The sequence below is a fragment of the Jaculus jaculus genome, chromosome X (genome assembly GCF_020740685.1).
Source record: "Jaculus jaculus isolate mJacJac1 chromosome X, mJacJac1.mat.Y.cur, whole genome shotgun sequence".
Classification (NCBI taxonomy): domain Eukaryota; kingdom Metazoa; phylum Chordata; class Mammalia; order Rodentia; family Dipodidae; genus Jaculus; species Jaculus jaculus.
The window spans coordinates 46030625-46057820 of NC_059125.1; the positions used below are offsets into that span (position 1 = coordinate 46030625).

The 27196-nt window shown below is 37.7% G+C and overlaps 1 protein-coding gene across 1 annotated transcript in view; it reads right to left on the reverse strand.

Moving 5' to 3' along the window:
- Window positions 1–6591: 6591 nt before the first annotated feature.
- The window catches only part of Efhc2 (EF-hand domain containing 2), a 195930-nt gene continuing 175325 nt past the window's right edge, over window positions 6592–27196 (reverse strand). Inside the window, exons 14-15 of the mRNA XM_045140027.1 lie at window positions 20934–21039; window positions 6592–6790 (exon numbers count right to left, since the gene is read on the reverse strand). Of these exons, the coding sequence (XP_044995962.1) occupies window positions 6689–6790; window positions 20934–21039 (208 nt within the window). The 3' untranslated portion in view covers window positions 6592–6688. The remainder of the gene's footprint in view (window positions 6791–20933; window positions 21040–27196) is intronic.

A 27196-nucleotide genomic window follows, 5' to 3' on the forward strand; every position in this document is an offset into this window, starting at 1 on the left:
CCTCCCAGTTGCAAAAAGCAAGAAAAACCCTGTCTCAAACAAGGTCAAGGAAAGGACCAATATCTTAAAGTTATCCTCTGATAACCACCTGCATGATGTAGGATATGTGTACTCATACTCATAGACATACCATATATATACACACATGCAAATAACTAAAAAAGAAAAAGAAAATACACATAGTTTTAAAAAAAATAACAGGCCTAGTCTGAGAATGTAGTTCAGTGGTGTAGTGCTTGCTTAGCATACAAAGGCCCTGGGTTCAATCACAAGATAAGACAGAAAAAAATATACGAATATAATAGTGATGAAAACAAAGAGAGATTAGCTTTATTATCAGACATTAAAACATTAGTTAAAATTGAAAACTAACATGGTTTTATTATTAGACACCTTGGATTTCAAGGAAGAGAATTTCCAAGAATAAGAAAATTCATTACATAACGATAAAACGTTAATCAAGAGAATATACCAGTGCTAACATTTACAGTTAATACCAATCTCAAAATAAATGACATAAAAATTGAGTACTACAATTAAAGTCAGAAATTTCAGTGTCTTCCTCTATAATTGTTGGAATGAACAGATAGAAAATCAGCAAGGCTACTGATGATTTGAACACCTTGACCGGACTGACATTTATAGAACACTCCATAAAAGAAGTTTAGAGTTCACATTCTTTCCAAGTGCACATGCTATATTTCCCACGATAGGCCATATTCTGGGCCATTATACTAGTTGCAATGAATTTAAAATGATAGAAGTCAGACAAATATGTCCTCTGACCAAAAAGGGAATTAAGTTAGAAATTATGAGAAAGAACTTGGAAAAGTTGACATATTTAAAAGTGAAATATAATGCCTATGAGTAAATTATGGATCAAAGAAGAAATTAAAACAAGTAAAAGAATGAACAACTGAATGAAAATAAATGCACAACATAACAGAATTTGTGGGAAGCCATTAAAGAAGTATTGAGAAGAATTTTATAGGACTAAAATGTGTTGCAAAAAAGTCCTCAAATCAATTAGATCAATTTCCTGTAACCCTAAAAGGTAGAAAAGGAAGAGCAAATTAAGAACAATTAAGATTTTTGAGATCAATGGAATTGATTAACCTTTAGCAAAATCAATAAAGTAAAGGGAAAAGAAAACATAACTAATATTAGAAAACTGAGAAATGACATCAATATAAATTCTTTAGACACTACAAAATGAAGTTTTGAATATTAAGGAACAATGGTAAATCAATAAGTTCAATAACCAATATGAAATAAACAAGTTCCTTGAAGCACATAAATTATAAAGCTCACTGAATAAAAAATATATGCCTAGGCTGGAGAGCTGGCTCCATGTTTCAGGCACTTACCTGCAAAGCCTAACAACTTGGGTTCAATTCCCCAGTACTCACATAAAGCCAGATGCACAAAGTGGCGCATGCATCTGGCATTCGTTTGTAGCAGCTAGCGGCCCTCTCTCTGCTTGAAAATAAATAAAAATAATTAAAAAAAGAAATATATGACCTGAAATTGATGTTCTAGGTTTAATAATTTTCTTCCAATACAAACTATAGGCCCAGATGGTCACTGTAGCCCAGCCTACTCTGCTGAGATTCCAACCTATTAACCTGGCTCTTTTATCACTTCTCTGTTCCACAAGCTCCAGAATAAAGCATTTGTAAGGCATAAGACTTTTTTGTTGTTGTGTTGTTGGTTTCTCTAGACAGAATTGTGCTATATATCCCAGGCTGCCCTTTAGCTCATTAGTGCTGAGATTACTTGTGTGCACCACCACCCAGGCTTCAAGGAAAATTCTTGATTTCTTCTCTTAACTTCACTTTTTTTTGGTGTATCTCAGTATTGTGGACAGCCACACTATCTATCAAAATGACCCAATCATGATCTTATTTCTCTTCTCTCATCTCCAGCATCCGAATGTGTCATAAATCTCCGGTTGTCAACAATCTCACCAAGATAACATTAACCCAAACCATCCATTGGGTCTCTGGGAACAATAAGCCATCTCACTACCAAACTCAGCACTTAAAGTTCACACACACCAAACAGCTCAATTTTCAAATACAGGCATAATCTTTTCAGACGCATTTTTTTAGCAGCTTCTCATTCCCTTAGAGTGGAGTTCAAACTCTTTGAGGGAAGTTTCGCATACAAGGTGATGCCCATTCTCCTCTCTGCAATCGTTTTCCCTTGCTACATCCATTCTCCCTCTACTGAGACTGCCGGTAGCTAAAGCCGCTAATATTTTCAGGTCCTGTTCTGTATTCTACGGATGGCCTCACAACAATAACGTACAGTGGTGGCATGAGAGGTTAAAAAAAAAAAAAGCAGGCAAGTGTATTTTTTATCAAGTTCCTGTGACTTCCAGTCCAGTTGTTCTTGTATAGGCAAAGTAGGAAAAAGGAAGTACAAAGATGACTTTGGTAGACCCATTTCTAAAGGAGAATGCATTTTTGTGTTTCTATCACGCTATGGGCACCTTTGGATTTTAATATTATAGTGGGGTCATAACAAGAATTTCCTCTATTGTTGGCTTTACACAGATGGAAAGCGGTGCTCAGGAAGCTGGGAGATTGGTGAATAGTTGGTTTGATGTATTTGATCCATTCAGCACTTCCAGTTAAATGTGCATATTCTGTTCAAAATAGACAATAGGGAGGGGTGGTCTCCTTTTCCTTCTCTAACTTGCATAACATCAGGCCTCGCTGCTTTAACTAATGAGTATTTAGAAGTAAAGGCTCCTACTGATTCCAGAGAGCTGTTAATTCTCTGCCTATAGAGCCACTGTGGAGTTTTTCATAGGCCACATTTTTTAGCCATTGCCAGTTGTTTCTGAGCAGCAGAGCTGACCCCTGGGTTCCTGCATGTGTCACACACCAGACACATAATGGGTTCAAAAGTCCCCTTGGAAAAATTTTTACTAGGGACCAGGAATAAGAGCAAAAAAGATATACATTCTGACTACTCTGTTGATAAAGTTGTTTCAGACTGTTAGCTTGGTGGAACTTAATTGACCTTGAATGAAAATGTAAATTTAAACCACTATATAACCTGGTAGAAGGCAGGTGGAGGCAAATGCAAGACTTCTCTTAAACAACTTGCAGTCAGTACTGCCCTGTGTGATAATGATGTTTGCTACATTACTGCTCCAGGTTTATTAGTTGCTCAATAGCCTCATTGATCTTGCCTCAGTGGGCTTTCCATTTTTTACACATTACATTCTCCTGGGAATTGAAAAGCATGGTGTCAAATGCTCAGTCAACTTGAAAAGCCTCACTTTTGAAAAGGTCTTAACCTGCCTTCAACTTGAAACAATTGAGACTTTGCCCAAGTAAACATGAAGGCAGAGATGCATCACTGGAATATCTGTTTCTATCATCAGATGGAAGCTGTTAGTGTGAAAAGTCTTTACAATATAATTCTGAAATTCATAATTAAAGAGAATATGAACATAACTATGAACATGATCATTATTTAATGGATTCTGCATTACTCAATATCATAAATATTTTTGGGAAGACTTACTATTTCCAAGTGCTAAATTTGCAAGTAGCAGAATCATAATGTATGGAGGAAGGGAAATGTGAAAGAAGATAGCAGTTCAAAAGGCTAGGAAGCAAGTCTAACTGAAATGAAGATAAATCCACATTGTAAAAGCAAGGGCTTATTGTTTTAAACTTGAGATCTCATTTTACTTAATAATTCCCAGCTATTTGAAAAAAGAAATGCCAATTTAAATATCTTAAACGTGGGAATGAGGGACCAGACTGACCCAGGAAGCCTAAAAGCTCTAATACCCTAAATAAACAAACTTCAAAAGTAGAATATAAAAATACCAATATTGGTATATGTGTTAATTGAATCGAAGGCAATCTGCTTCAACTAGTATATGTTTAAGAGTTACAGTGTTCTGTACCTTCCTTCTACTGTCTAAAATCCTAAATATGTTATCCACATTACTTTTCAAATGGTTAAATAACAGGAAAGAATGAGAATAAAAAGGCAAATTAAAACTTCAAAGTACTCATCTTCTGGTAATATCCATCCTTCACAACAGTGACTCAGCAGCCCATTATCGTGAACTTCAACAGCTTTTAATCAGTTTTGTACAAGAAGACAACTTGATTTGGGCTTGCAAATGGCTTTATCAATCATTCCCAGGGCTCCAAGATTGCTAATAATTAGTTCATAGGACAAAAGGTTTGCCTGTATTAACCTTCAACTCACCCTGACATCTACATGTAGCACTCACGTCTTTATCACAATAAGAAAATGTTAGGAGCTAAAAATATGTCTATGCAAAGGTTGTGATACTTCTTTCAAAATTATTATCTTGAAAAAATGACACTAGCTAAGATTTCTCTTTTATAGAAGAAAAACAAATGAGACAGTTTATTTGTACTGAGCATTAGTTATCTACTGCTTTTAACCACAAAATGCATCAGAATTTTGGGACCACCTGAGACCAAGGGGAGCTGGTAGCTTTCCAAATGCGGTGTAAAATATTTACATAACAAGAATAAATGCTTTGTTGTTTTGTTTTGCCTCAAGATAGCATTTCCCTTCAGTGTCTTTAGACCACCAGCAAAAGAGGAAGGCACAGAAATTCTATTACATTAATAGTCTGTTTTTATGGCCTTGGCATTTATTAACTAGTGGGAGCTGTTTATTGGGTCATAAACTTTACTAATGGGGTATTATCTCTAAATTATAAATCTCCTTCAGTATATGGCTTAGTTACCAAAAGAATTATTTAAAGTGTCTATATGACTACAATGTATCGTGTTCATAAGCATAATGTCTATAATGTTCATTTCACAATTAATCATGGGCTTGAACCAGGAGCAAGCAGGGCAGAACACAGATCAATGCAAGAGAATGAGTAGTTGTCACCACATGAACTCAGGAGCACTATCATTGGTTTGCTTCCTTTTTTTTTTTAATTCCTGCTTCTCAAGTGAACTACATTACAAGCCTGCACAAGGGCTAAATGATCTATTTCAACTCTTGAGGAACAGACTACTGAGTGAAGGGTTTAATAGGTATGTGACTAATGTGTCAGCCTGAAAACATTTAGGCAAGTGTCATCCTTTCAAAAACCTTTTCTCTAGGAAGTGGAAAATCTTAGAGACAAAATGACTTGGTACTGTTAACTGTCTTTAAAAACTGGTACAAAAATCAAGCAGTTAAAATTAGGGTAACTGACTGTCCTAGTACCTGAAATGTGCATATTAGTTTATTGGAAAGCCCTATGGGGTTGATTCTAACAATCGTGTCTACAGAATTGTCGATAGTTTACAGAGAGTAGCTTATTGACTAATTTCAATTTGGAAAAAAGAAGAAGGAGCTCTGTTGTCAAGCAAACTGGTCTAAGTTCCATGAAGCCAGCTCATTTCTGGGCAAGGTGCTGCTGCACATATGGAGTAAAAGAATAAGGAGACAGGAGGGGACCCTGAGGTGTTCATAGTTCTTTCCCTCAGAACAGCCCCTGAAAAGTGACTAACACAGTTTCTTGTTGACTAGCCCTGGCTGCCACTTAGAATATGGGCAAAATTGATTTTTTTGGCCATATTTATTTATTCATTCATTCATTTATTTGCAAGCAGAAAGAGACAGAGTGAGACCTAGAGAGAATGGACATACCAGGGCCCCTTGCCACTGGAAACAAACTCCAGATACATGCATCCCTTTGATATGCAGTACCCAACACTGAAGCCTGGGGTGCACTGGGAAAGATTTCCAACACTGAATTCCCCCAAGGTCCATGATGATAGATTTTAATCAGATGTATACTACATGACATGAGCTCTGCAGAGGAAGAATAAAAATAGAACCACAGAAATGCAGGAGAGAACTACTATAGTTTTAAAATCTTTAAACCTCTGGGCTGGGAGTTGTGGGAGATGAGGAAGATTTTCTGTAAAATGAATGGAAAGCAAATCCTTGAAATCTTCTACATTCACAGCCCTTAACATTTTAAGTGCAGCACATTTTTGGTCATGCTATAATTATATACACATGCATATATTTCTAAGCTAAGAAGCTGACTTAAATAAAAAGGGGCATTAAAAATATAAACACTGCATATGCTTTAATTTCCCAAATGTGTGTGCACTTGTGTGTGTATGTGTGTATTGGCAGAAAGAACATTCCTTTTCTTTCCATAACTTTGCTAACTTCAGAAAATAAACACATTCACTCTGGAGAGGTTTAAAGATTATTTTGATGAGGTGGGCTGCTACAAAATTTAATTATGTAAGTAATAAACATGTGTCACAAAGATTTTAAAAATGTTTAACAGAATCACAACTTACTGCTTAGATATAATTTGATTTTATATTGTCATGTGTAACTGTCAAAAGTCATTTTCTTTTTGCACTGCAATGAATTAAATCATGTGGGATGAAAACTATCATAAGATTCTTTGGTATTCATCAATAATACGTACAATAAAAATGTTTGAGGTTATTTTAAATGGCATCTTTAATAGCACCAGTACATCAGCAATATAATAGGATGTTCTGAAGAACCACAATGACAAAAGAAGATTGTGGTTTGTATATTTCCATTTAATATGAACTTTGTTTACTTTTTAAATGAAATTATATCTACTAAAGTCAACATGGCAAAATGAGAGCAGTAAATCAAATAGAGTTGATCAAAACTCCCATGGTCATTCTTCCTCTAAGCCATACACATCCTTCACCAAGTCCATGTACCTAACATATTTCACAGGAATAGGCGATGGCATTCCGACCCAAATGTCTTCACATCTCTAGGAAAAAAAAAAATGAAGATGTATACAATTAGAGCTACAGTTTGAAGTGCAATTTTGAAAATTCAACATTCAAATTCTTTCTATAAGCTTTTGACAAACAAATTTATTTTAGATAAAGCTTTCTGCAGTCAACTTCAGGATCTTTGTGGCAGATTTTGGTTTTGATTGCTCATTCCTTGTACTACAATTACACGTTCCCATTCTTTGCCATGTAACTGCAGAACCTCCCATGGAGGGGGAGGGGAAGGAGTAGCAAGGGAAAGAGGGGTACTTTTCTGTCCCTCTTGTGTGGGTTTGCCCACATGAGTAGCTGTGGCTTATGCATGGTTGGTGGATGTGTCATGGCAGAGGCTCTAATGTGCTAGTTCTGAAATGACAGAGATGGAGAAGACCAGGCCCAACTAGAAACCTGGAGCCAAGCCCATCTGGCTGATCTTCTAGCTCACAGACCAGAAAAAAGAAAATTGTCCCTTGAAACACTGAAATTATGAGACTTAAGCAGCATTATGACACTGATATCTTCTCCCATAACTCAATTTTTACAATATTTAAAATTTTTAAAATCCAAACTCTATCAGCTACTTGGTGGTTGTTTCTTCAACAAGTTATTAAAACAGAACTGAGTCCCTCATGGAATGCAGCCATCATGATGTTGTGGCATAGTACATTATTGTCTTGTAAGCAAGCCTACTCCACTGCCAGTTTAATAAAACAAACAAAAGTATAGCAATGTATATAATATTTGATAATAATAAAATAAGTGACTATGTTACTGGTTTAGGTATTGTTTTAGAGCATATTACATACACACAAACACAGTATAGTATGTAAGAAACAGTATAGTATGTAAGAGAGGTACCAGCAGCACCCTCACCCATTTTGTGTTTAGGGGCCAAACTTCAGGCTTTCTGTAGTAGTGCATAATTGAGGCTATGGTGAGAGGAAGTGGATCATCAGCAGAAATAATAGTAATCTCATTCAAACCTGAACTTTTTGGACATAAAGAGAGTAAAATGAAGTAGACAAGTGAATTCTGCAGTGGTTGTGATAATCCTGAGGAGGGATGACTGAGTAATGAAAGTTGGACTAGAGAACAGGGGCTATGTCTGAAAGATTCTGCACATGGTGGTAAAAGAAAGTGTTAGTGTTATGAGTTGAATTATATGTCCCTCCACAAAGATCTATTGATGCCTCAATCTTCCATACTTGAGAATATGACTTTATTTGGAAATAGGTTTCACAGAGGTAGATGAAGCTGTATTGAAGTAATGTGAGCCCTGAGCTCAGTAGAACTTGTGTCCTTACACAAAGATGCCATGGGTAGACAGAATGGAGAGAATGCCATGTGATGACAAAAGCAAAGATTGGAATTATGCAACTGTCAACCAAGGAACCAAAAGCTATAGTAAAGCATCATGAGCTACATCAAGCTCATGTATCCATGACAGAGTCCCACAGAGGCTTTAGAGAGCTCGTAGCTTTGCTGACACCTTGATTTTGCACTGTTAGCTACCATCATGGTGTGATAATACATTTTTATTGTTTGAACCCGCATTCCTAATTAGGTCAGCCTTGACAAACTAACACAGGTAAGTGTGGCTATAAGAATTCTAAATTTAATCTAATATTCGATAATGCCTGTATTAGTTTCCTAGAACTATGGTAGCAAATTATCACAACCTGGGTGGCTTAAAGTAATAGAAACTTATTCTCTCACAGATTTGGAATCCAGGAGTTGAAAATCAACCTGTAGATGAGATTGGTTCATGCAATCATTAGAGGTTTGAAGCTTAAAGTGATACCAATGATATCTGCCTCTGCCTTCATGTGATGTGAGCTGTGTGCCTCATTGTCATTACAAGGATTCCAAAGCACTGGATTTAGTGCCTACCCTAATTCCGTTTTGTCACATTTTATCTAATTACATCAACAACAACCCTATTTCTAAATAAGGTCACATTCTGAGGTTCCGGGTAGATGTGACTTTTGGTATTGACCATGGTCAACTTAGTATAATGTCAAAAGTAAAAGAGATTTACAAATTTTTTCAATTAAGTGGAGAAATAAGGATCAAAGGGAAATACTAAATTCAACTTGTACTTCTTAAAATTTCACGTGCTCAACATCAAGATGGAAATTCTGGTAAATATCTAGAAATACAGTTCTATACAACACAGAACTGGAATTGAGAACTGTGCAGATTCCAAAATCACTGGAATATGGATGATGTCTAAAACTATGGCAACAGATAACACCAAGTACTGGATCTTTGTCTTTCTTTCTTTTATATTATTGTAGTTAACATACAAAGTATTAGGCATCATTATGGCATTTTCAGACATTTTGTTTTAGATGATTCTCTTCCTCACTTTATCTCCTCCTCCTCCCTACCTCTCTTTTTGCCCCCCCCCCCATCTCTTTCCACTTTCATGCCTTAAATGTACAAAATCTGAATCCAAGAGATGACCTATGTTTATGAACCTAATACATAATTTTGCAAGGTTATAGGAATCTTATAAATACATAGCATTAATACAAGCAAAAATATTAGATAGTTACTAGACAACAAGCACTTTTTAAAGTGTTTTGCATACATTATTTAATCATCATATAAAATCCTCAAATAGTGGATGTAAATAGGATGTCCATTTACAGAAAAGGAAATTGAGGTATTGGATTAAACAGTTCATCTAAAGCCAAACCACCAGTCAGCAGGAGGCGACGCAGTCACTCCATCAATGAGGCCCCAGAGTTATGCTTATCTGCTGAGCTACTCATGAACATTATGCAATGGAATGAGCCTATTCAGAAGCAGCTGGTACCCGTCCTACACTTCCTCCTAACATTTTCAACAAGAAAAGTAGAAAACAATGCAGTTCTTGAAGTGACACTTCTGTCTTAAAAATGCCAGCTGTGAGTATGATCCTAAGCCAACAACTCAGAGTGTGAAGGAAATGATGCTTCAGATGGATGATTCTAAATGATGTTTGGTGCAGTTCATATCACATAGAACTTAGTGTCCTTCCTCACACCAGGAGACAGGGAACCATTCTGGATATATTAAACAATGTATTTAATTAATGAAAGCTGAATTCAATAATCATTCAACTCCATGATTTTCATCCTCAAAAATTTCATTATGAAACTTAAACCAATTTTTGCTCTCAAGTGGTATTTTAAATTTAATCTCATTACAGAGGAGTGGTACAAAGATACATATTCAAAATCATTATTCCCTCATAAGATTTCCTTAAATAAAAGCTTTAATAAAGGAAGAGTAAAGCACATTATATAACTCATATAATTGCAACAGGTTTATTTGAGGAATGCACTTTCATGAAACAGGTTGATACTAGAAGATTCTGCCTCAGCTTATTAAGTAACAAAAGTGGTTTTATGTCGTATGGAATTATGATAGTAACAATATAAATATTAATGCTAACAATGAAAGAGAAAAATAGAATAATTTATACTACAGGTGAAATTAAATTTGTTAGCAACAGGGTAATTTAAGATAAAAAGTTACCAACAATACATTTTTTTAAAAAAATCTGACTACTTTAAATCCCAAGGCTCCTGAAAAGCATTCCTCACCACTCCAGCCACATATTCTTTGTTTAGAATCAATATCCTTTCCCATGATCATTTGTTTCTCCTTTGTTACTGATCCCTATGTTCATGATGGAAGTGACTTTTTTTTTTTTTACTCCAAATCCTTGATAAGTGTCAAAGACACATCAGTAGTACATGGAGGGACCCAGAACCCACACAATACCCTCCCACCACACCCTCCAATTTTAAGGAGATTTTTTAATATCCTAACTAAATATTAACTAAGGAATCAAATTTGGGATACAAAGAGGCTTGGTTGCAAGCAGGGAGGTTCTCAGAGGCTCAGGCAATAGGGTGTGTCAATAAATTAAAGGAAAAGGCACCTTATTTATAATTTTACCTATATTTGGGCATATGGTTGGTCCTTTGGTTAAAGGACGAGGTTTTGAATGACTAAGAAATTCCTATACTATCACTGGTCTTTCTAATAAATCTGCAAATATTCTAAATGCTAAAAACTCTTTATGAAAATCTGGACATTGGGTTAGAATACTGTCCTCTTATTCATCCTAAATTAGCAAATGCAAAGAAAAGTTCAGACCATATTTTTTTCCAGCAGTGCACACAAGTTATCTATCTGTCCCTGCTCCCGCATGCTCCAGTTGAACCTAGGCCACATGAATGTTAGGCAAGTACTTTACTACTGAGCCATCCTGTGGCCTACACAGGTCAGTTTTATATGGAAATAACTATGTACATAACAATTCTACCACAGAAGCAGTCATCCACAGAAGAGGATGGATGCCCGCCCCCCTTCATGAGGACATGTCTTCTTTTGTCTGTAAGAAAGCTTTCTGGCAGCTCATTTGGAATTTTAATTATCTATGTCACAGGCTCTGCCAGTGTCCCTTCCTGACATCACCCTTTCCACTTTGGCTCACAAAAGTCTGACGTCCAACTGCCAGCACCTATATTCCTTTGCCTGCAAGCTTCCTTTAAACTTTGAAGCACACTTTGAATGTTACTGTGGCAAGTGGCAAGTTCCAAGGAATTATTTCCTTTCTTCCATGTTCAAGAGTAGCCCTCGAGAAACGACTCTTTAGAGAGTTAACAGATTAATATTATAGCTTCCCTACACTTTGGATGGAATAACTCTTGAGGTACATGTTGGCCACTGGATTTTCCAGCATTTCCCAGTAGCATTAAGTAACTGTCATTGCTATTTGTAACTGGCTTGGTAATACACCTTTCTGTAAGTCCTTCTTGTCCCTGTCTCCCTCCTAATTCCTTACTAATGTTCTTTCACTTCTTCCTCCGAACTACTTACCCCCAGTTCATTCTTATTTCCACATCTAGTTCTAGAGGAAATCAGATGAAGACACAAAGAGTTTTGCAATTATCAAAATTAACATGTATATGAAAGGCATTAACAAAGCTTGGGACAAAGCAACTTCTGGGCAAACTATGGATGAATTCACTCTCCAGTGTGATTTACTGATAACTCAAGAGAGAGGGCCAAAATTTCAGAATAAAATTTAATATTATCTGGAGCATTAAATAATATGTGACACACTGCATTTTCTAGTTGAAGAAAGAACTATGAAGTGCACAGCAAAATTCAATGATACAAAAGGATGATTCTAAAATGGCTGGGAATCATTTTCTCCATGAAAACCTTATGAAATATCTCAAGCTGGTTGTCACTAGTGCCACTTAAGATGTCAACGAAGTTAACAATAAATTACTCGTTCATCAATGGTGAAAAACTGTAGCTGCTGATCTGTTAAAAATCACATGTCCCTGAAATGGGAAGTAAAGATAGCGCTGGAGAGAAACCCAGTAAATAGCAGCTGCCCACTGAGAATCGCAAAGCTGTGTGTGAGCTAGTAGGCCCTGGATTTATTTGCTTTGACATTTTTAAAAGAAAATTTAATTGGATTATGTCTTCTTCTAGTTTAAAAATTTCTACTGTAGCACTGGCCACCAGATGCATGAGGGGAAAAGATCAGGAGCCAATTAAATTCCATGCTTCACTGAAAAAGGGTTATTTTTATTCCTCCCAAATGCAAGGCTGATAGAGTCATGCTAGTGATTTCACCATGTTACTCCCTCTACTCTCTTGGAAAAGGTTATTTCTATGGGAAATAGCTATGAATTTTTAGAAAGTCCAGCAACATGTATGGAATCAAAATTGGGGGCTTTCTTGAATCTTCTTCATTCTAATAAGTGTGACATGACCTTTAAAATAATAAAATTAAGTACCAACCATAAAAACAATTAAATTTGAGCAAATCAAATTTAGAATAATTTTGAAAAGAAAATATGCAAGTATTTCTTTAGGCATTAATGTACATTCTGACAACATAAGAAACAGCTCATGTTTAAAATCAGATTTGCTGATTTGTGTTTCACTGCAGATTACCAGTATTTTACAATATAGAGGGATGACCAAGGTATCTGCTCCCTATTCCAGGCTACAAACAATGGATTCTGCGCCATAGCCAACAGACCTGGTGGGGGGAAGTCAACTTATAGCCATCCATACAGACAAGTAAAACCTCCCAGGCAAGTGCAGCAGGACTATACACTATAGCGCTCTTCAAAGTGTGTTTTTTTGTTGTTGGACTGCATTACTATTATCTGAGGCCACTTGACTATCACATGTAGAAAGGCCATAGCTGACTCTAGGGATGGTCTTAACATCAAGCAGGACAAAGCTCAAGGAGTTATTAGTCTACACCAAGCCTTCTACCTGACTGAGGGTCTTGTTCTCCTGAGTGAGGATCTTTATTCTAGTAACAGACTGGACCAAGACCATTCACTCTGCTCTCTGACCCATTTGGATTATGATCACTGAGCAAGCTTCTTTACTCTCTGGCCTCTAGGGTTGGTTCAGGCAATGAGAAGTTGCATTAGGTGGTCAGAAACATACAAGAAGTAAGAGGTTGGAGTATTGATTTTCCTCCCTACTCTCCTCTCCCTCCCTCCTGAGCTGTGAATTGGTGGTGCCTGCAATGATACACTGTGCACACCCTTCCGATTGAGGCTCCAGCTGTACTCCAATAACACTAGTCTTTCCATGCTTGTCCAGGTCTAGGCATGGTGAAGGCTTTTTGCTCTAGCTAGTACCTGCGTGTTTCACTCTTCAGCTTAGTTCCACTACCTCTATCCATTCTATTGTCAGAAGTCCCTGTGTTGGGCTGGGGAGATGGCTTAGCAGTTAAGCGCTTGCCTGTGAAGCCTAAGGATCCCGATTAGAGACTCAATTTATGAAGACCCACGTTAGCCAGATGCACAAGGGGACCCATGCATGTGGAGTTCATTTTCAGTGGCTGGAGGCCTTGGTGCACCCATTCTCTCTATCTGCCTCTTTCCCTCTCTGTCTGTCACTCTCAAATAAATAAATAAAAATAAACAGAAAATATTTTAAAAGTCCCTGTGTTAAATCATTTCCTTGATTCCTTTGTTTTGTGTGTATAGCATACTATGTTCCCTTGCAAGACCAGAAAGCTTAGCACCTGCTGAATGGCTCCCTCTGATTGGTGAATAGTGATAATTTCTAAATTTCCTGCTGAAACTCCCTTCCAATCCCATATCTTGTGTGCCAGACATAGCCTGGCACAGCCTCTAGATGGCTGAACCTACTAGTACTATCTTGGCCTTTGTACCATCTCTATCTACCCTATACACTGAGGTTAATTAGGTTAAACTAAGAGGTGTCCCAAATCCCTATGCAATCTATCATATCTATTAACACTGATACACACTATTTGAGTTGAATCTAATATTGAGGCCTACTTAGCAAAGAAATCCTTTTGCATTTTTTAGTATGATCCCATGCCAGGGAAGAGATCATGCTAAGGGAAATATTCAGCCAGGAGTAATGACATTTAGGTTTCAAGTAGTGGTACTGGTAACTTCTAGCAAGCTATCAGTATCATCTCTGGAAGTTTAGCCAATCTAGTCTGCCCAGCTCATATTCTATACAAGTGGTTAGCTTATCAACAACATCAGGCCTCTACCTGAACCTTGCTTCCACACAGGATCTCAGCCTTCCAGTTCTTATTCTCAAAATACTTTAACCTCATTCCTTTATTTGGGGCCAAACACTTTCACAACCTGGTGGATCTTGTCTTTAAGATTCACATGTAACTTTTGGCTATGGTAGATTTACCAAATGTTGGTGATCCCCAGGATTTTCTATGTCCAACTTGGCATAAGGAGCTACAAATATTGTTTAACTCCACCATGGCCTCTTCTGGCATCCCCACTCTATCAGTTCCCTTGCATGTGTGGAAGATCACACAGTAATGAAGGAGCAGAGGTAGGGAGGAGGTTGTGCCATGCAACAAGGTTCCCAGGTGTGGTAGATTGAATGTATAACCCCCACCGACTCAGTTGTTTTATTAAGGTTTTAACTTGGATCTCCAGTTTCCTGGATGGAGGAGATGTCACAAAAGCCAGATACTGAATCCCAGCCTAAGGAGAACAGTTTGAGCTCTTGGCTCCTGATGCTGCTGGTTTTATACTTGTCACTTTTTGTTTTTGTTTTTGTTTTGTTTTTAGACGTAGGGTCTCAATCTAGTCCAGGCTGACCTGGAATTCACTATGTAGTCTCAGGGTGGCTTCAAACTCACGGTGATTCTCCTTCCTCTGCCTCCTGAGTGCTGGAATTAAGGGTGTGTGCCACCATGCCCGGCTTGTACTTGTCACTTTTGTTGTTTGCTGATTGGTGATGGTTTCTCTGCATGAATGTATGAGGGCAGCTTCTTCCACCACTGATGGAACTTCCTCTGAATCTGTAAGATTCAAATAAACCCATACCTCCTATAAACTGTGCCTGGTCTGGATGTTCATCCCAGCAATGTGAAGCTGTCTACAATACAAGGTAACATGAGAAGAAACCAACATGGGTTTCAAGAGTGGTGCTTGTCAAGTAGTGACATGTCATTCACAATCTCCTTGAGGACTGGGTAGCTTTGCTGCTAGGAGTCCTATTCATGGACTGCCTTGTGTATGTAAATGTCCTGACTGCAAAAAGCCTCACTGTTTAAAGTCATTTCCCATTTAATGTTACACTCATAGTAATTTTAAAAGGCCAAGCCATGTTTACTAAATTCAGTATAACTCAGAAGTCATTCTAGCTCCAAAGCTCCCTCTGGGTCAGCAGAAGCTATCCTTGAAGATGACTGACACCTCCACTTCTTCTGCTACTCCTGTTTCATCCGCCTTCCATAGGAGTTGATTCCAGAATACTCACAAAGAAATATCCTGCTTGTTAGACTTCATCTGATTTCTGGAGAATCAAACCTGTGTCACAGAAGTGTCTCAGGAATAACTGTATATTAACATGGCTGAATAGATACTATGCTTTCTGTCACTGGTTGTATCATATGAATTAGGAAACACTGTGCTCTACCCATTTATACTAAATACTTCCACATGAAGTTATATGTTCACTGGTAACATTCCTAAACTGTTTTACAATCCTTTTTATAAAACAATGACAACCTCTGCAATGCCAGATTATTGCAGACTCCTTGGAATTTGGGTACATTTTCATTATTGACTAAATTGATTGCTTAATATTTTGTATCTATTTTCTTTTCCTTTTGATTGGCTGGAAAGGAGTTTGTCTCTTCCAAATATCTACAGTAAACTGAAAAGTTTCTAAGCATGGTCATCATGACTTATTAGACCGTATCAAGTTCTTTTCACTGTAAGTAAATAACAATTAGAAGAGCCCAGTTCTAGAGAACTGGCTCCTTCTGATGTGACATTCCTTATCTGCAACTGTTCCAACACATCATTAAGAAGAGAATGACTCATCTTAACCTTATAAAGAAGCTGCCTAGAGCCCAGCCTCCTGACCTACCACTCTATTTAATAAACAAAGACAACACCTAATATTTAAATCCTCATTATTCCTGCAACTGCCTCATGCATTGTGATTCAGTTCTCACAATCACTTTAGAGAAAGAGCTATTGGTATCTTCATTTAAAAATCGATTTTTTTTAGTTTGCATATAGAGAGTTAGGTATTATTCATTTTGGTATTTTAAAATACAACTTTTCTCAATTGATTATTGTCCCACCCTCTCCCCAAGGTTCCCTTCCATGCCCATTTTTTGAGGTAGGAAAGCCAGAAAGGCTGAGGAACTTGTATGAAGTCACTGAGTTAGTTGATGGCAGAACCAAGGATTTAAACGTAAGCCTCTGTGATCCAAGACCTTCTGTTTCTCTAAAAGCATTTTAGGTCTAAAGTTCAGCAATTTTCCCAGGTGACAGAATTTGGAAGTGCTAAAATGATGGAGGGCCGACTACAGGCAAAATAAATCTTTGACCTTCCCATGCAGTATGCCTCCTCCAGTGTGTGTGTGTGTGTGTGGGGGGGGTGATCCCTTTGTGAATGATAAAATTAATTCGAGTCAGGAACTGCATTCAAAAGAGAAATGATATAGGTGGGGAAAAGGAAAAAAGGAAGAGAGAGAAAGGGGAAGAGAGATGAAAGGGAAAAGAAGAAAACAGATTATGCTGTAGCATACATAGTTAGTTAGTTCTTTCATGAAGCTTTTGTTCCATTATACATGTGCATGCTGAGCTGTTGTGAAAAAAAAAGTTTGTTATTGTAGGTTGTAGCACAAAAGGTGGTTAAATTTTATTCAATCTCAATAGTCATTAAGAAAATAACAATTAGCCGGGCATGGTGGTGCACACCTTTAATCCCAGCACTTGGGAGGCAGAGGTAGGAGAATTGCCATGAGTTTGAGGCCACCCTGAGACTACATAGTCAATTCCAGGTCAGCCTGGGCTAGAGTGAGACCCTACCTCGAAAAAAAAAAACAAATAATAAGATATATTTTCAGAGGCAAAAATGTAGAAACAATTTGAACATCTATCAACGGAGAAATGATTGAGTAAATTTTTAACATATCCATATTATACTTATTAAAGAATGATTCCATATACATTATACATATAAAATTAGCAGAGTTCTCCATGATTAAGCAACAAAAGCACACAGCAGACACATGCACTTGGTATGGTCATATTTTTTGTAACATAAATGATGAAATTTCCAACACGGAGTTGACTAGGTAGAACAGAAGAATTAGAAGTGAAAAATATGGAAAAGAATAAGAATTGCTGTTGCAAGCCAGCAAAAATACGTATGTGCATCATTTAGGATTCCATGAGAAACACAGAATATGTACAGTTTGAGTAGAAAGGAATTTAATAAAGTCACAGTACTCATCCCTCAGTATCTGAAGCAGACTGGATACAGGATCCCAATCTCCTAGATACAGTCATCTATGGATGCCAAAGTTCCTTAGACAAAATGATATAATATTTGAAAAGAGCCTACATATATCCTCCCATATACTTGAAATCACCTCTAGATGGCTTATCATGCCTAGTATCAATACTTGTAGTATGTTTAGGAAATACTAATGAGGAAAAAGAACCTCACATGTTCAGCACAAATACAATATTGTGTTTCTTGAATATTTTACAAGTATGATTGACCGAATCCATGGATGCAAAATCTGAGGCTATGGAAGGATGGCTTTATTTACATGGTTGTGGGAAATATTTAGGAACACCAACAAGAAATTCTCCAGTGTCCAGGGGCTATAACACCATGGGGCCATTCCAATTCCTTATGTATGGAGAAGCTTGTAAGGGGAGTTATCTGACCCTGGAGTGTACAACTATGTGGATAAGCCCTCCATATAGGTACTGTGTACCCTGGTAGAAAGATGTGATTAGCAGGCAAGGAGATGATTTCTATCACCTTTTACCCTCCACTTCCTTGCTGGTACATCCCATTGACTGAAAACTTGAGGCTAGGGGACCTAATGATGCAGCCCAGGAAAGTCAGGCTCACAGTTGACCTGAGCATGGATAGAATGGGGCAACTGCAGTCTTAATGGAATAAATGAATGGCAGATAACACAGAATACTAAAAAATAGCAAGGTAGAATATTGACCAAACATACCATTTTCCAAATTACCAGAGCAAATGAAATTACTGATTTACTGCTGTGATTAGTATCTCAGATTTGGGGCTACTGAATTCAGTATCTTCAATAATAATTCTATCTCCAAAACATTTGCTGGACTTGGGAGATGGCTAACTGATTAAAGGTGCTTGCTTGCAAAGCCTGTCTGCTAGGGTACAATGCCCCAGTACCCATGTAAAGCTAGATAAACAATGTGGTACATGCATCTGGAGTACATTTGCAGTGGCAAGAGGCTCAAGTATGCACATATTCTCATTCTCATATTCTCTCTCTCTCTCTTATATCTTCCTTTCTCTCAAATAAATACAATAATTTTTAAAAATACATTTGTCTTTTGAGGTGGAGTAGGGTGGAATAGGGGTCAACAATTAAACCAACATTCTACCTCTTAACTATTATAATCCCACCCCATCACCATTTTTCAGTTTTATTCTTTGTAGGAAATCAGACCTGAATTAAAATTCTGGCTTACCACCCACTTACTATTCATTTATTTATTTATTATGAACTTTACTGTATGAATAAATTGCATGACACATATTCTGTTTCCTTGACTTTCTCATCTCTGAAATGAGAATAAAATTACCTACCCTCCTGGGGTTGCTATGAGGATTAAAAGAGCTAAGAGCTTTTCAAATCTTAGACTAGTGGCTGGCACACAGTAAATGTTGGGCCAGCAAGACCTTCCTGGTGGGTGTGCTCAATAGGATATTCAAGAACCTCATAGTAGAACTGCCTATCTCCAACCCAAGCTCCTTAAAGGGTACATCTGATCATCTGCTCTCTTTCACATAGTTGTCAGTGGTACATATTTGAAAGAAAACTGATGGATCTGGGAATGTACCTGGATACATTCTAACCATTAATGAGGACTTTAATTTAAATCCCTAGGCATGGGTTTGATTCTAGGCACTACAAAAAGTAAAAAATAATTTAATTTTTTTTAAATTAGCCAAGTGTGACAGTATATGCCTATAATCATAGCACTTGGGAGGTAGAAGCAGGAAAATCAAGAATTTAGTGTCATCTTCAGTTACATAATAACTTCAAGGCCATCCTGGTCTAAATGAGAAAAACCAAACAAAACATAAGAAAAAGTTAAAAAATATTTGAATTGGAAATGCTAATTGCCCTGATTGATCATTGTACATTATATACATATAACAAATTATCATACTATACCCATAAATATATAAATAAAAATAAATATTTGTGAGGGTTCTCCAGACCTTCCAGACAACATTCAAACCTCACTCACCCATGCAGGCATCTCCAACCTCATCCTTCTCCACCTCTAGGCCTTCACTCCAGAAATAGCAACTCCTCCTAGTTCTGTCCAAGTACTTTGTCATCCCATGTCTCAGAAAGTTCTGTTAGGAATGCCTTAGAAAGTTAGAAAGTGCCTATACTAGGGCACTTTCCTACCTTATTAGCTCTTACTACTCATCACTGCAAAGTCAAATGTCATCTCCCTGACAGAGAATATTTCCTGTGTCCCATCCAGATTTGGAAGCTGCTAGTCTCATTCCTTCCAAAAGTTATCAAGCAGAGTCAGAATCATGAGTAGGACTTATCAGCAGTGGGATGGGGGAAGTGGAGGGGAAGGACAATGATGACCTTTCTACCTAGAATCCAGTGCACAGCAGAGAACTTGGTTAGAGTATATACTAAGATTATGTCTATAAACCAACAAGGTAAGTGACTTAATTGACCCAAATTCATTAGACTAAGGAAGTGGCAGAGCCAGAATTTGACTATACTTCTGTTTGATGAAAAGACACTACTGTCCCTCAACCAACTGGAAGGTTGTTGCTGCCACTCCAGAATAGCTGTGTGCCTGAGGCACCAGAGAAGCTCAGGCCAGAATGAGTGCTTAGTAGAACAAGAGGAATAATCACCCCTTTCTGGGAGACTCAACCACATGACATTTGTTATATCAAGGGTCTATCCCAAGAAAATCAATTTCTTGAGCATGCTAAAATACAAACAAACCACCATCCACCCACTCACTCTTTAACGACAATTAGTTTCTTAGAAAATTCAGACAATTCCACAATGGTAAGGGCACCATCTGATCACATGAACTCTGTTTTCCCTAACCAAGCATTTTTTCACTGAATTTTTATTTTGAATTCAGCTCCACTGTGAGATGTGCACACCCATAGAGCTTTACACATAGAGCAAACCTGCATTAACAGCCACAGATATACAGGGAATTCTTGACACAGGCACCATTGGAGATTTGCTGTTGTGGCTTATGATGATATTACCAGAATCCCTTGATAACAGTGTTTATATCTATTTATAACTGTAACCTATTATCCTATTTTCCATATAATTGGATGTGACTGAGGTTAAAAAAAATCAGCTGCATAAGAAAAGTCTTACAGAGCAGATGTTTGCTCAGCATGGAAAGTGCATTATCCTTTTAAAGAAATACCCAGAACAAACTCTTTCCAAAAGCAATGGTGCTGATACTTTATATTGAAAACTAATAGATACTGGATGTTAAAAATGCAAGTGAGGTAGCCGTAGCCAGTTTCTAAAATAAGTATAAAATTTACCTCCTTAAGGTATGGTGGGGATTGAATTTCAGGTGTCGGATTCATTCTCCAGTTCAGGATAGAGAAAAATGTCACATAATCTATTTGGTGTTCATTGTCTTCAAACCTGAAAATACATAATTTAATTCAATCTACAGAATTTAGAACCAAAATACAAGCTTCAATTTTATGCTAAAAGCATATCACGTGTGTTTCAATGTCTAATGTTTTATTTATAGTTAATTATCAACCTTTGATCCCTCAAAATATAAAATCTTTGAGAGCAGGGCTCTCACCAATCCAAGTAGTCTCAGCACCTAGATGAGTGTGGCCCATATGTAGGTGATCAATAAGTATTTGGTACAATTGCCACAGAAACAAATTTGCTCAACTAGTATCTAAAACCATCACTGTAGCTTGCTAAGAATATTTAAAGGTCTTTGTAGATTTTTTTTTAATTTGCAATTACAGCTTTAAAAGATTTTATTTATTTATTTCAGAGGGGGAGAGGCAGATAGAGAGAAAGATGGAATGGGCATGCCAGGGCCTCTAACCACTGCAAACAAACTCCAGATGCATGTGTCCCCTTGTACATCTGGCTTATGTATGTCTTGGGGAATCAAACCTGGGTCTTTGGGTTTCTCAGGCAAGCGCTTTAACCGCTAAGCCATTTCCCTAGCCTGGTCTTTGTACTTTAATGGTGGATATATCAGTAAAAGAAAATGCCTACATATGTCTTCAGTTGCATGTAGACATTTAAAATATTTATGACAAGCTCAGATTAACTTTGTCTACTGGAACATTGTTAGAAAAAATAGAAGGCAACTTTGTTATTTATTATGTAGCCTTAAAGGGGTTGTTTAGATCCATATTTGCTGTCATGGAAATATGTTCTTGACATATTGGTGAGTAGAAAGGAGTTTATGAAATAGTAAGAACATCAAACTAGAACAACTAGTTGGAAAAGAAGGTGTTATGTGGTAGGGGTTGGGAGAGGGGAACAAAAATAATGGCAGGAGATTATGATAAAAATATATTATGTACATGTATGAAAACTGTAAATAAAATTATACTATATAACTAGTAAATATGGTTAGGACCCCACTTTATATTTATATAAAATAAATATAAAAATTTTGATACACTAATAATGACAGCTACCTCTGGAAAGAGAAATTGTGAGTTTGGCTTTTCTTTTTTTTTTAATTTTTATTTATTTATTTGAGAGCGACAGACAGAGAGAGAAAGACAGATAGAGGGAGAGAGAGAGAATGGGTGCGCCAGGGCTTCCAGCCTCTGCAAACGAACTCCAGACGCGTGTGCCCCCTTGTGCATCTGGCTAACGTGGGACCTGGGGAACCAGGCCTCGAACCGGGGTCCTTAGACTTCACAGGCAAGCGCTTAACTGCTAAGCCATCTCTCCAGCCCAAGTTTGGCTTTTCTTATGACTACTCTATATCATCTAAACTGATTTAAATTTATCTTCAGAAAAGAAAAAGCCCATTTTTATTAAAAAAAAAAGAAAGTAAGCTGGGCATGGTGGTGCATGCCTTTAATGCCAGCACTTGGGAGGCAGAAGTAGGAGGATTGCCATGAGTTCTAGGCCACCCTGAGACTACATAGTGAATTCCAGGTCATCCTGGGCTAGAGTGAAACCCTACCTCAAAAAAAAAAAGGTAACTGGGGATTACCAAATAGTTATAAAACAATTGGTCATGTAACATCATTTTTTGAAGGAAATTACAAAACTAGACACTAAAACATTTTCTGAGTACCCTCCTCCAGGTTTCAACTCTTAAAATAGCATATCTATAATCAGTCAAAAGATGTTTCTCTTTCTTCCCAAAGTGTTAAGAAAATAATAGCTCATATTTACAAACTAATAAAAGCTAACAACACCAAAAATGTTTTAAGCTGAAGTCACATCAACTCATCAATCTAAACAAAGTGGAATAAACAGAGTGACCAGAAGAGGACAAAGGGAATTTTGTAATTCTTCTGTGTACATTTTCTTTGCCCGAGAATTCTGGGATACAAATCCAGTATGCTGCCCCCTACCACTGTTTATTCTGTGTATTTTGGCTCACTCATGATTTCAACTCTTTTAAAGGACATCCTCTGTTTATGGAAATATTTATAGCCAAAATGTAGGCTCATTATGTCGTGTGTGTGTGTGTGTGTGTGTGTGTGTGTGTGTGTGTGTGCACGCGCTTGCTTTAGAGGAGGAACTAAAACTCAATGAGACATGTTATGTGAGAAGTTTTCCTTTAGCAGGGTTTCTTGAAGAATGTAATTACTAATACTCTGAGTAGGAGCTAAGATCAGGAAAGGTGATCATGTAGAGTGTTTGATGTCTTTATTCTGAGAAAAACCAAGAACCACTAGACCATATTCTATAGAAAAGCTGTGGGACCTTCAATGTTCTGAATAGTTATGTTCCTTCAGAATTCATCTGTAGAAAACCTAATCACCAAGGGAATATTAGGAGGTGGGACTTTGGGGGAAGATGTGTAGAAACCTAGGGCAGAGCCTTCATTAAGATTAGCACCCCAGAAGAGGTCATGCTAGCACATGCCTGTAATTCTAGTACTCAGACGATAGAGATAGAAGGTTTGGGAGTCTAAAGCCAGCCTGGGCTACATGGTAAGACCCTGTCTCAGAAAACCAAAATAGCTAAATAAGAAAATTAAAATAGAGCAGAAAATACTCTAGAGAGTTTCCTAGTCCCATTTTCCATGTGAGGACGTGGCAAGATGCAGTCATTCATAAACCAGGCAGTGTGTCCTCACAAAATATTGAATGTGTTACTGCATTTCTCTTGAACTTTCCAACTCCAGAATTATAAACAGAATTTTTTTTGTCTATAAACCACCAGCTTATTACCTATTGTTTTCCTAGCCTGAAAAAACTCAGTTCAACCCTAACATATTTTTAAAGTTTGTTCAGACTGCTATATTGAAAGTAGGATATGAAGGACATCACAGAAGTGGCAAGGGCAGCTAGCAACCTCTCTTAATAATCTCTATAAGGAACAGCAATGGTTTAGATAAGGGTGGTGGCTGAGGAATTGTCAATTCTGAATGCATTTTGAACAAAGGACACCTGGATGACTTGAAGGCTTCTGTTTGAGCAACTGCAAAGGCAAGACTCAAGAGTTCAGTGTTTTGTGTTTTTTGTTTCAAGACAAGCCCAACAGACTGCCTTTTTTATGTGAGCAAGAATAAGAGAGAGAGAGACAGAAAGAGAAAGAGTTGTAGCACCAGCGTCTCAAGCCACTGCAATCGAACTCCAGATGTGTGCACCCCCTTGTGTACATGTGTGACTGAGCATGCTTGCATCACTGTGCATCTGGTTTATGTGGAACCTGGAGAGTCGCATGTGAGTCTTTAGGCTTCTCAGGTAATCACCTTAACCACTAATCCATCTCTCCAGCCCAGAGTTCAGTTTTTGGCATAAAAAATGAAGTGAGAAATTGAGGTTAGGCACTGGAATTTCACGGAGGTGGTCCCTTTAGAGATTCAAGTTATAGAAGCCTTTTTACTACAAACAGTATTTAAAGACAGAAGATTGTTACACTGGAAATGAAATGTTTTTTTTTTTTTTTTTCAAGGTAGGGTCTCACTCTAGCTCAGGCTGACCTGGAATTCACCGTGGAGTCTCAGGGTGGCCTCGAACTCACAGCGATCCTCCTACCTCTGCCTCCCGAGTGCTGGGATTAAAGGCGTGCGCCACCACGCCCGGCATATGAAATGTTTTTTGCTACCTGTTCTTACATAGCAGAACGTTACTGTCAGGAAATCCTCACAACATCAATTCCAGGAGGCACTTATTCAGTGCTAGAGTTCAGAAGTGTAATTTGGGAACAATAGACTACCATATAGACATAGGATGACATCAGACTTTACTCCTTGCATATAATCCACTGCACAGTGGGTTAAACATTCCTAGCACAGTACAAATCTATCTACTTTTCTCCATCTCATTTACTACCCGATTACTATCACAATTTACTTGGATTATAGCAATAGCTCTCCACCTTGCTCTTGGTACTCCTATCCACGCTTATGTTCTAGCAGATCCAACTTCCAAAAGGGAAATATTTTTTAAAACATGGATCCATTCAATCACTTCCTTGCTTGAAATCCCCCAGTGGCTTTCTAATGCACTCCTAATGCACCTGGCTCTGACTGATTTGTCTGATCATGACCTCACCTGAAAACTCCCTGTCCTAATGTTCCAGGTCTTCTGACATTGTTCACAGCATTTGCACTTTCTGTTACCTGCATTTTCAAGGTCTGAACTCAAATACCATTTCCTTAGGAAGGTTTTCCTGAGTATCTAGGCCTGAATTTAGATTTTCCCTGGATTAGAATTCACAAGAAAATTTATAGAAGTCACTAAGTGAAGCCCTATTAGTTTCTGATACCACTGACTCTATTAACTGCCCATGTTTTCCTGTTACCTCCTAACCTCAGCCTTCTCTGCCCAGCTCATGATATATCAGATTCAATACAGCTAACTATTTACATATTTAAAAGGATACTTTGAGAGATATTTGTGAATCAAATAACAAACAAGAAGGCTTAAAAGTTGTAAAAGAGAGTGTACACAACTCAGAAATGTAGAAAACATTCTGAGAAGAAATGAAAGATTTTTATCTTTCTCAAATCTTAGCGCCAGGCTTAAAGGAAGAGATGACCAATGTGTTAAAATACTCCAAGGCTTTTTCTTCAGTTCTGTATGATAGTATATGTGGGACTACTCATTGCATGTTGGTATCTCCCCAAAGGGGTTCAGGGGAGCAAACAACTAATCTGTCAATTTAAAGGTGTAAATCTAACGCTTCTTGGAGAGGCCGCATTCTTGGTAAGTGGACAGCATAACAGTACATCATAATGGACTGATCCAAATATTTCTTTCTTTCTACCAAATCTCACCTTTCACCTACAAAGAGCTAAAAATAAGAATTCAAAAGGAATATATACAATGACAAAGATAGCTGAAAAAAAGTCAACAATGGAAAAGGGATTGCAAAATGTGTTGCAAGATGAAAAGCAGATCTCGGATTAGTAACTGACTTGGCAAAGCAGAGGAATGGAAGCCAAACTTTAGAACTTTAACTGCCCATGGAGGGGCACTGATACTCAATAGGGCCCACAAAACAAACTCTAAGTGACTCATCAAGTGAAGTCTATAGATACCAATAAGGTCAGGGTTAAGTTGTGGTCATTAAATAAAGAACTGTCCAAAAACATGAAGAAAGCCAAGGTAGCTGGGCTCCTAAGTGTCTTTCTGTATGCTGTCCTTCTCCCTGGAGGGTATAGAGGTTTGAACTCTAGAAAAATTCAACTCAAGAATCTCTGATTTTGTGCAGGCTGCTGGAAAAGAAAAGTCAACAGTAGACTTAACTACCAGTGGATCCTATGAGGTATACAACCGGCTGACCAGGCAGCATGTGCCCTCTGATGCAGTAGTGGCATTCCAGTCATGGGGTATCTAACTGCTCTTGGATTAGATTTGAAGCCTGCTGCACAGGAAGAAATTCATGCCTGGTACTGAAAACTTAGTCAAAATTCTATGACTGGGAAGGCCATAGGTCCTAGAGGACAAGTTACTACTGTTGTTAGCAAAGTGGATATGCTGTGCCTATAAAATAGCCCTCTAAATATTTATGTCTATGTCCATAGATTAGTACTGATCTCAATTTTGGTTCAAGAAGCTTTTTTTTTTTTTTGGCAGACTCAAAATTCTTCCAAGTGCTGAGAATAAGTGACTCCTAATAAGTCAACATTAGATGACACACTGAGAGTAATCCCTCCAAGGCTCAGGGGAGATTGTAGAGGAGGGGGAGAAAAGGATATAGTAGCCAGAGGATGAGGAGGAGTGTTTGGGAACACTGTCTTTTAGACACAAAGTGATCATTGCCTTCATGACCAGACACTGGCTTACTGTTACTTGCACACGACCTGCACAATATTGGGCCCCATCAACATTTTTTTTCACGGGTTATGGAGGAGATCAAAATTAAAAAAATACATTAAAGCAGAAAAGGGACTAATTGGAAAGAATAAGGGGCTCAATGAAGCAGGGGACAAAAGAAGGTAAAGGGAGATGGAGTCAATAATTAAAGCAGAAGAGTGAATTACACCTTGGATTTGACACTGGTCAGTCACCCCTCTTGCTTTTAGAATACCAGTGGCCATGCTTAAGCTCTCCTTTCTGCTCCCATTACATCTTCCCTCCTAGCATAGAAGAGATAGAGAGGATTAATCTCTCAACACTAT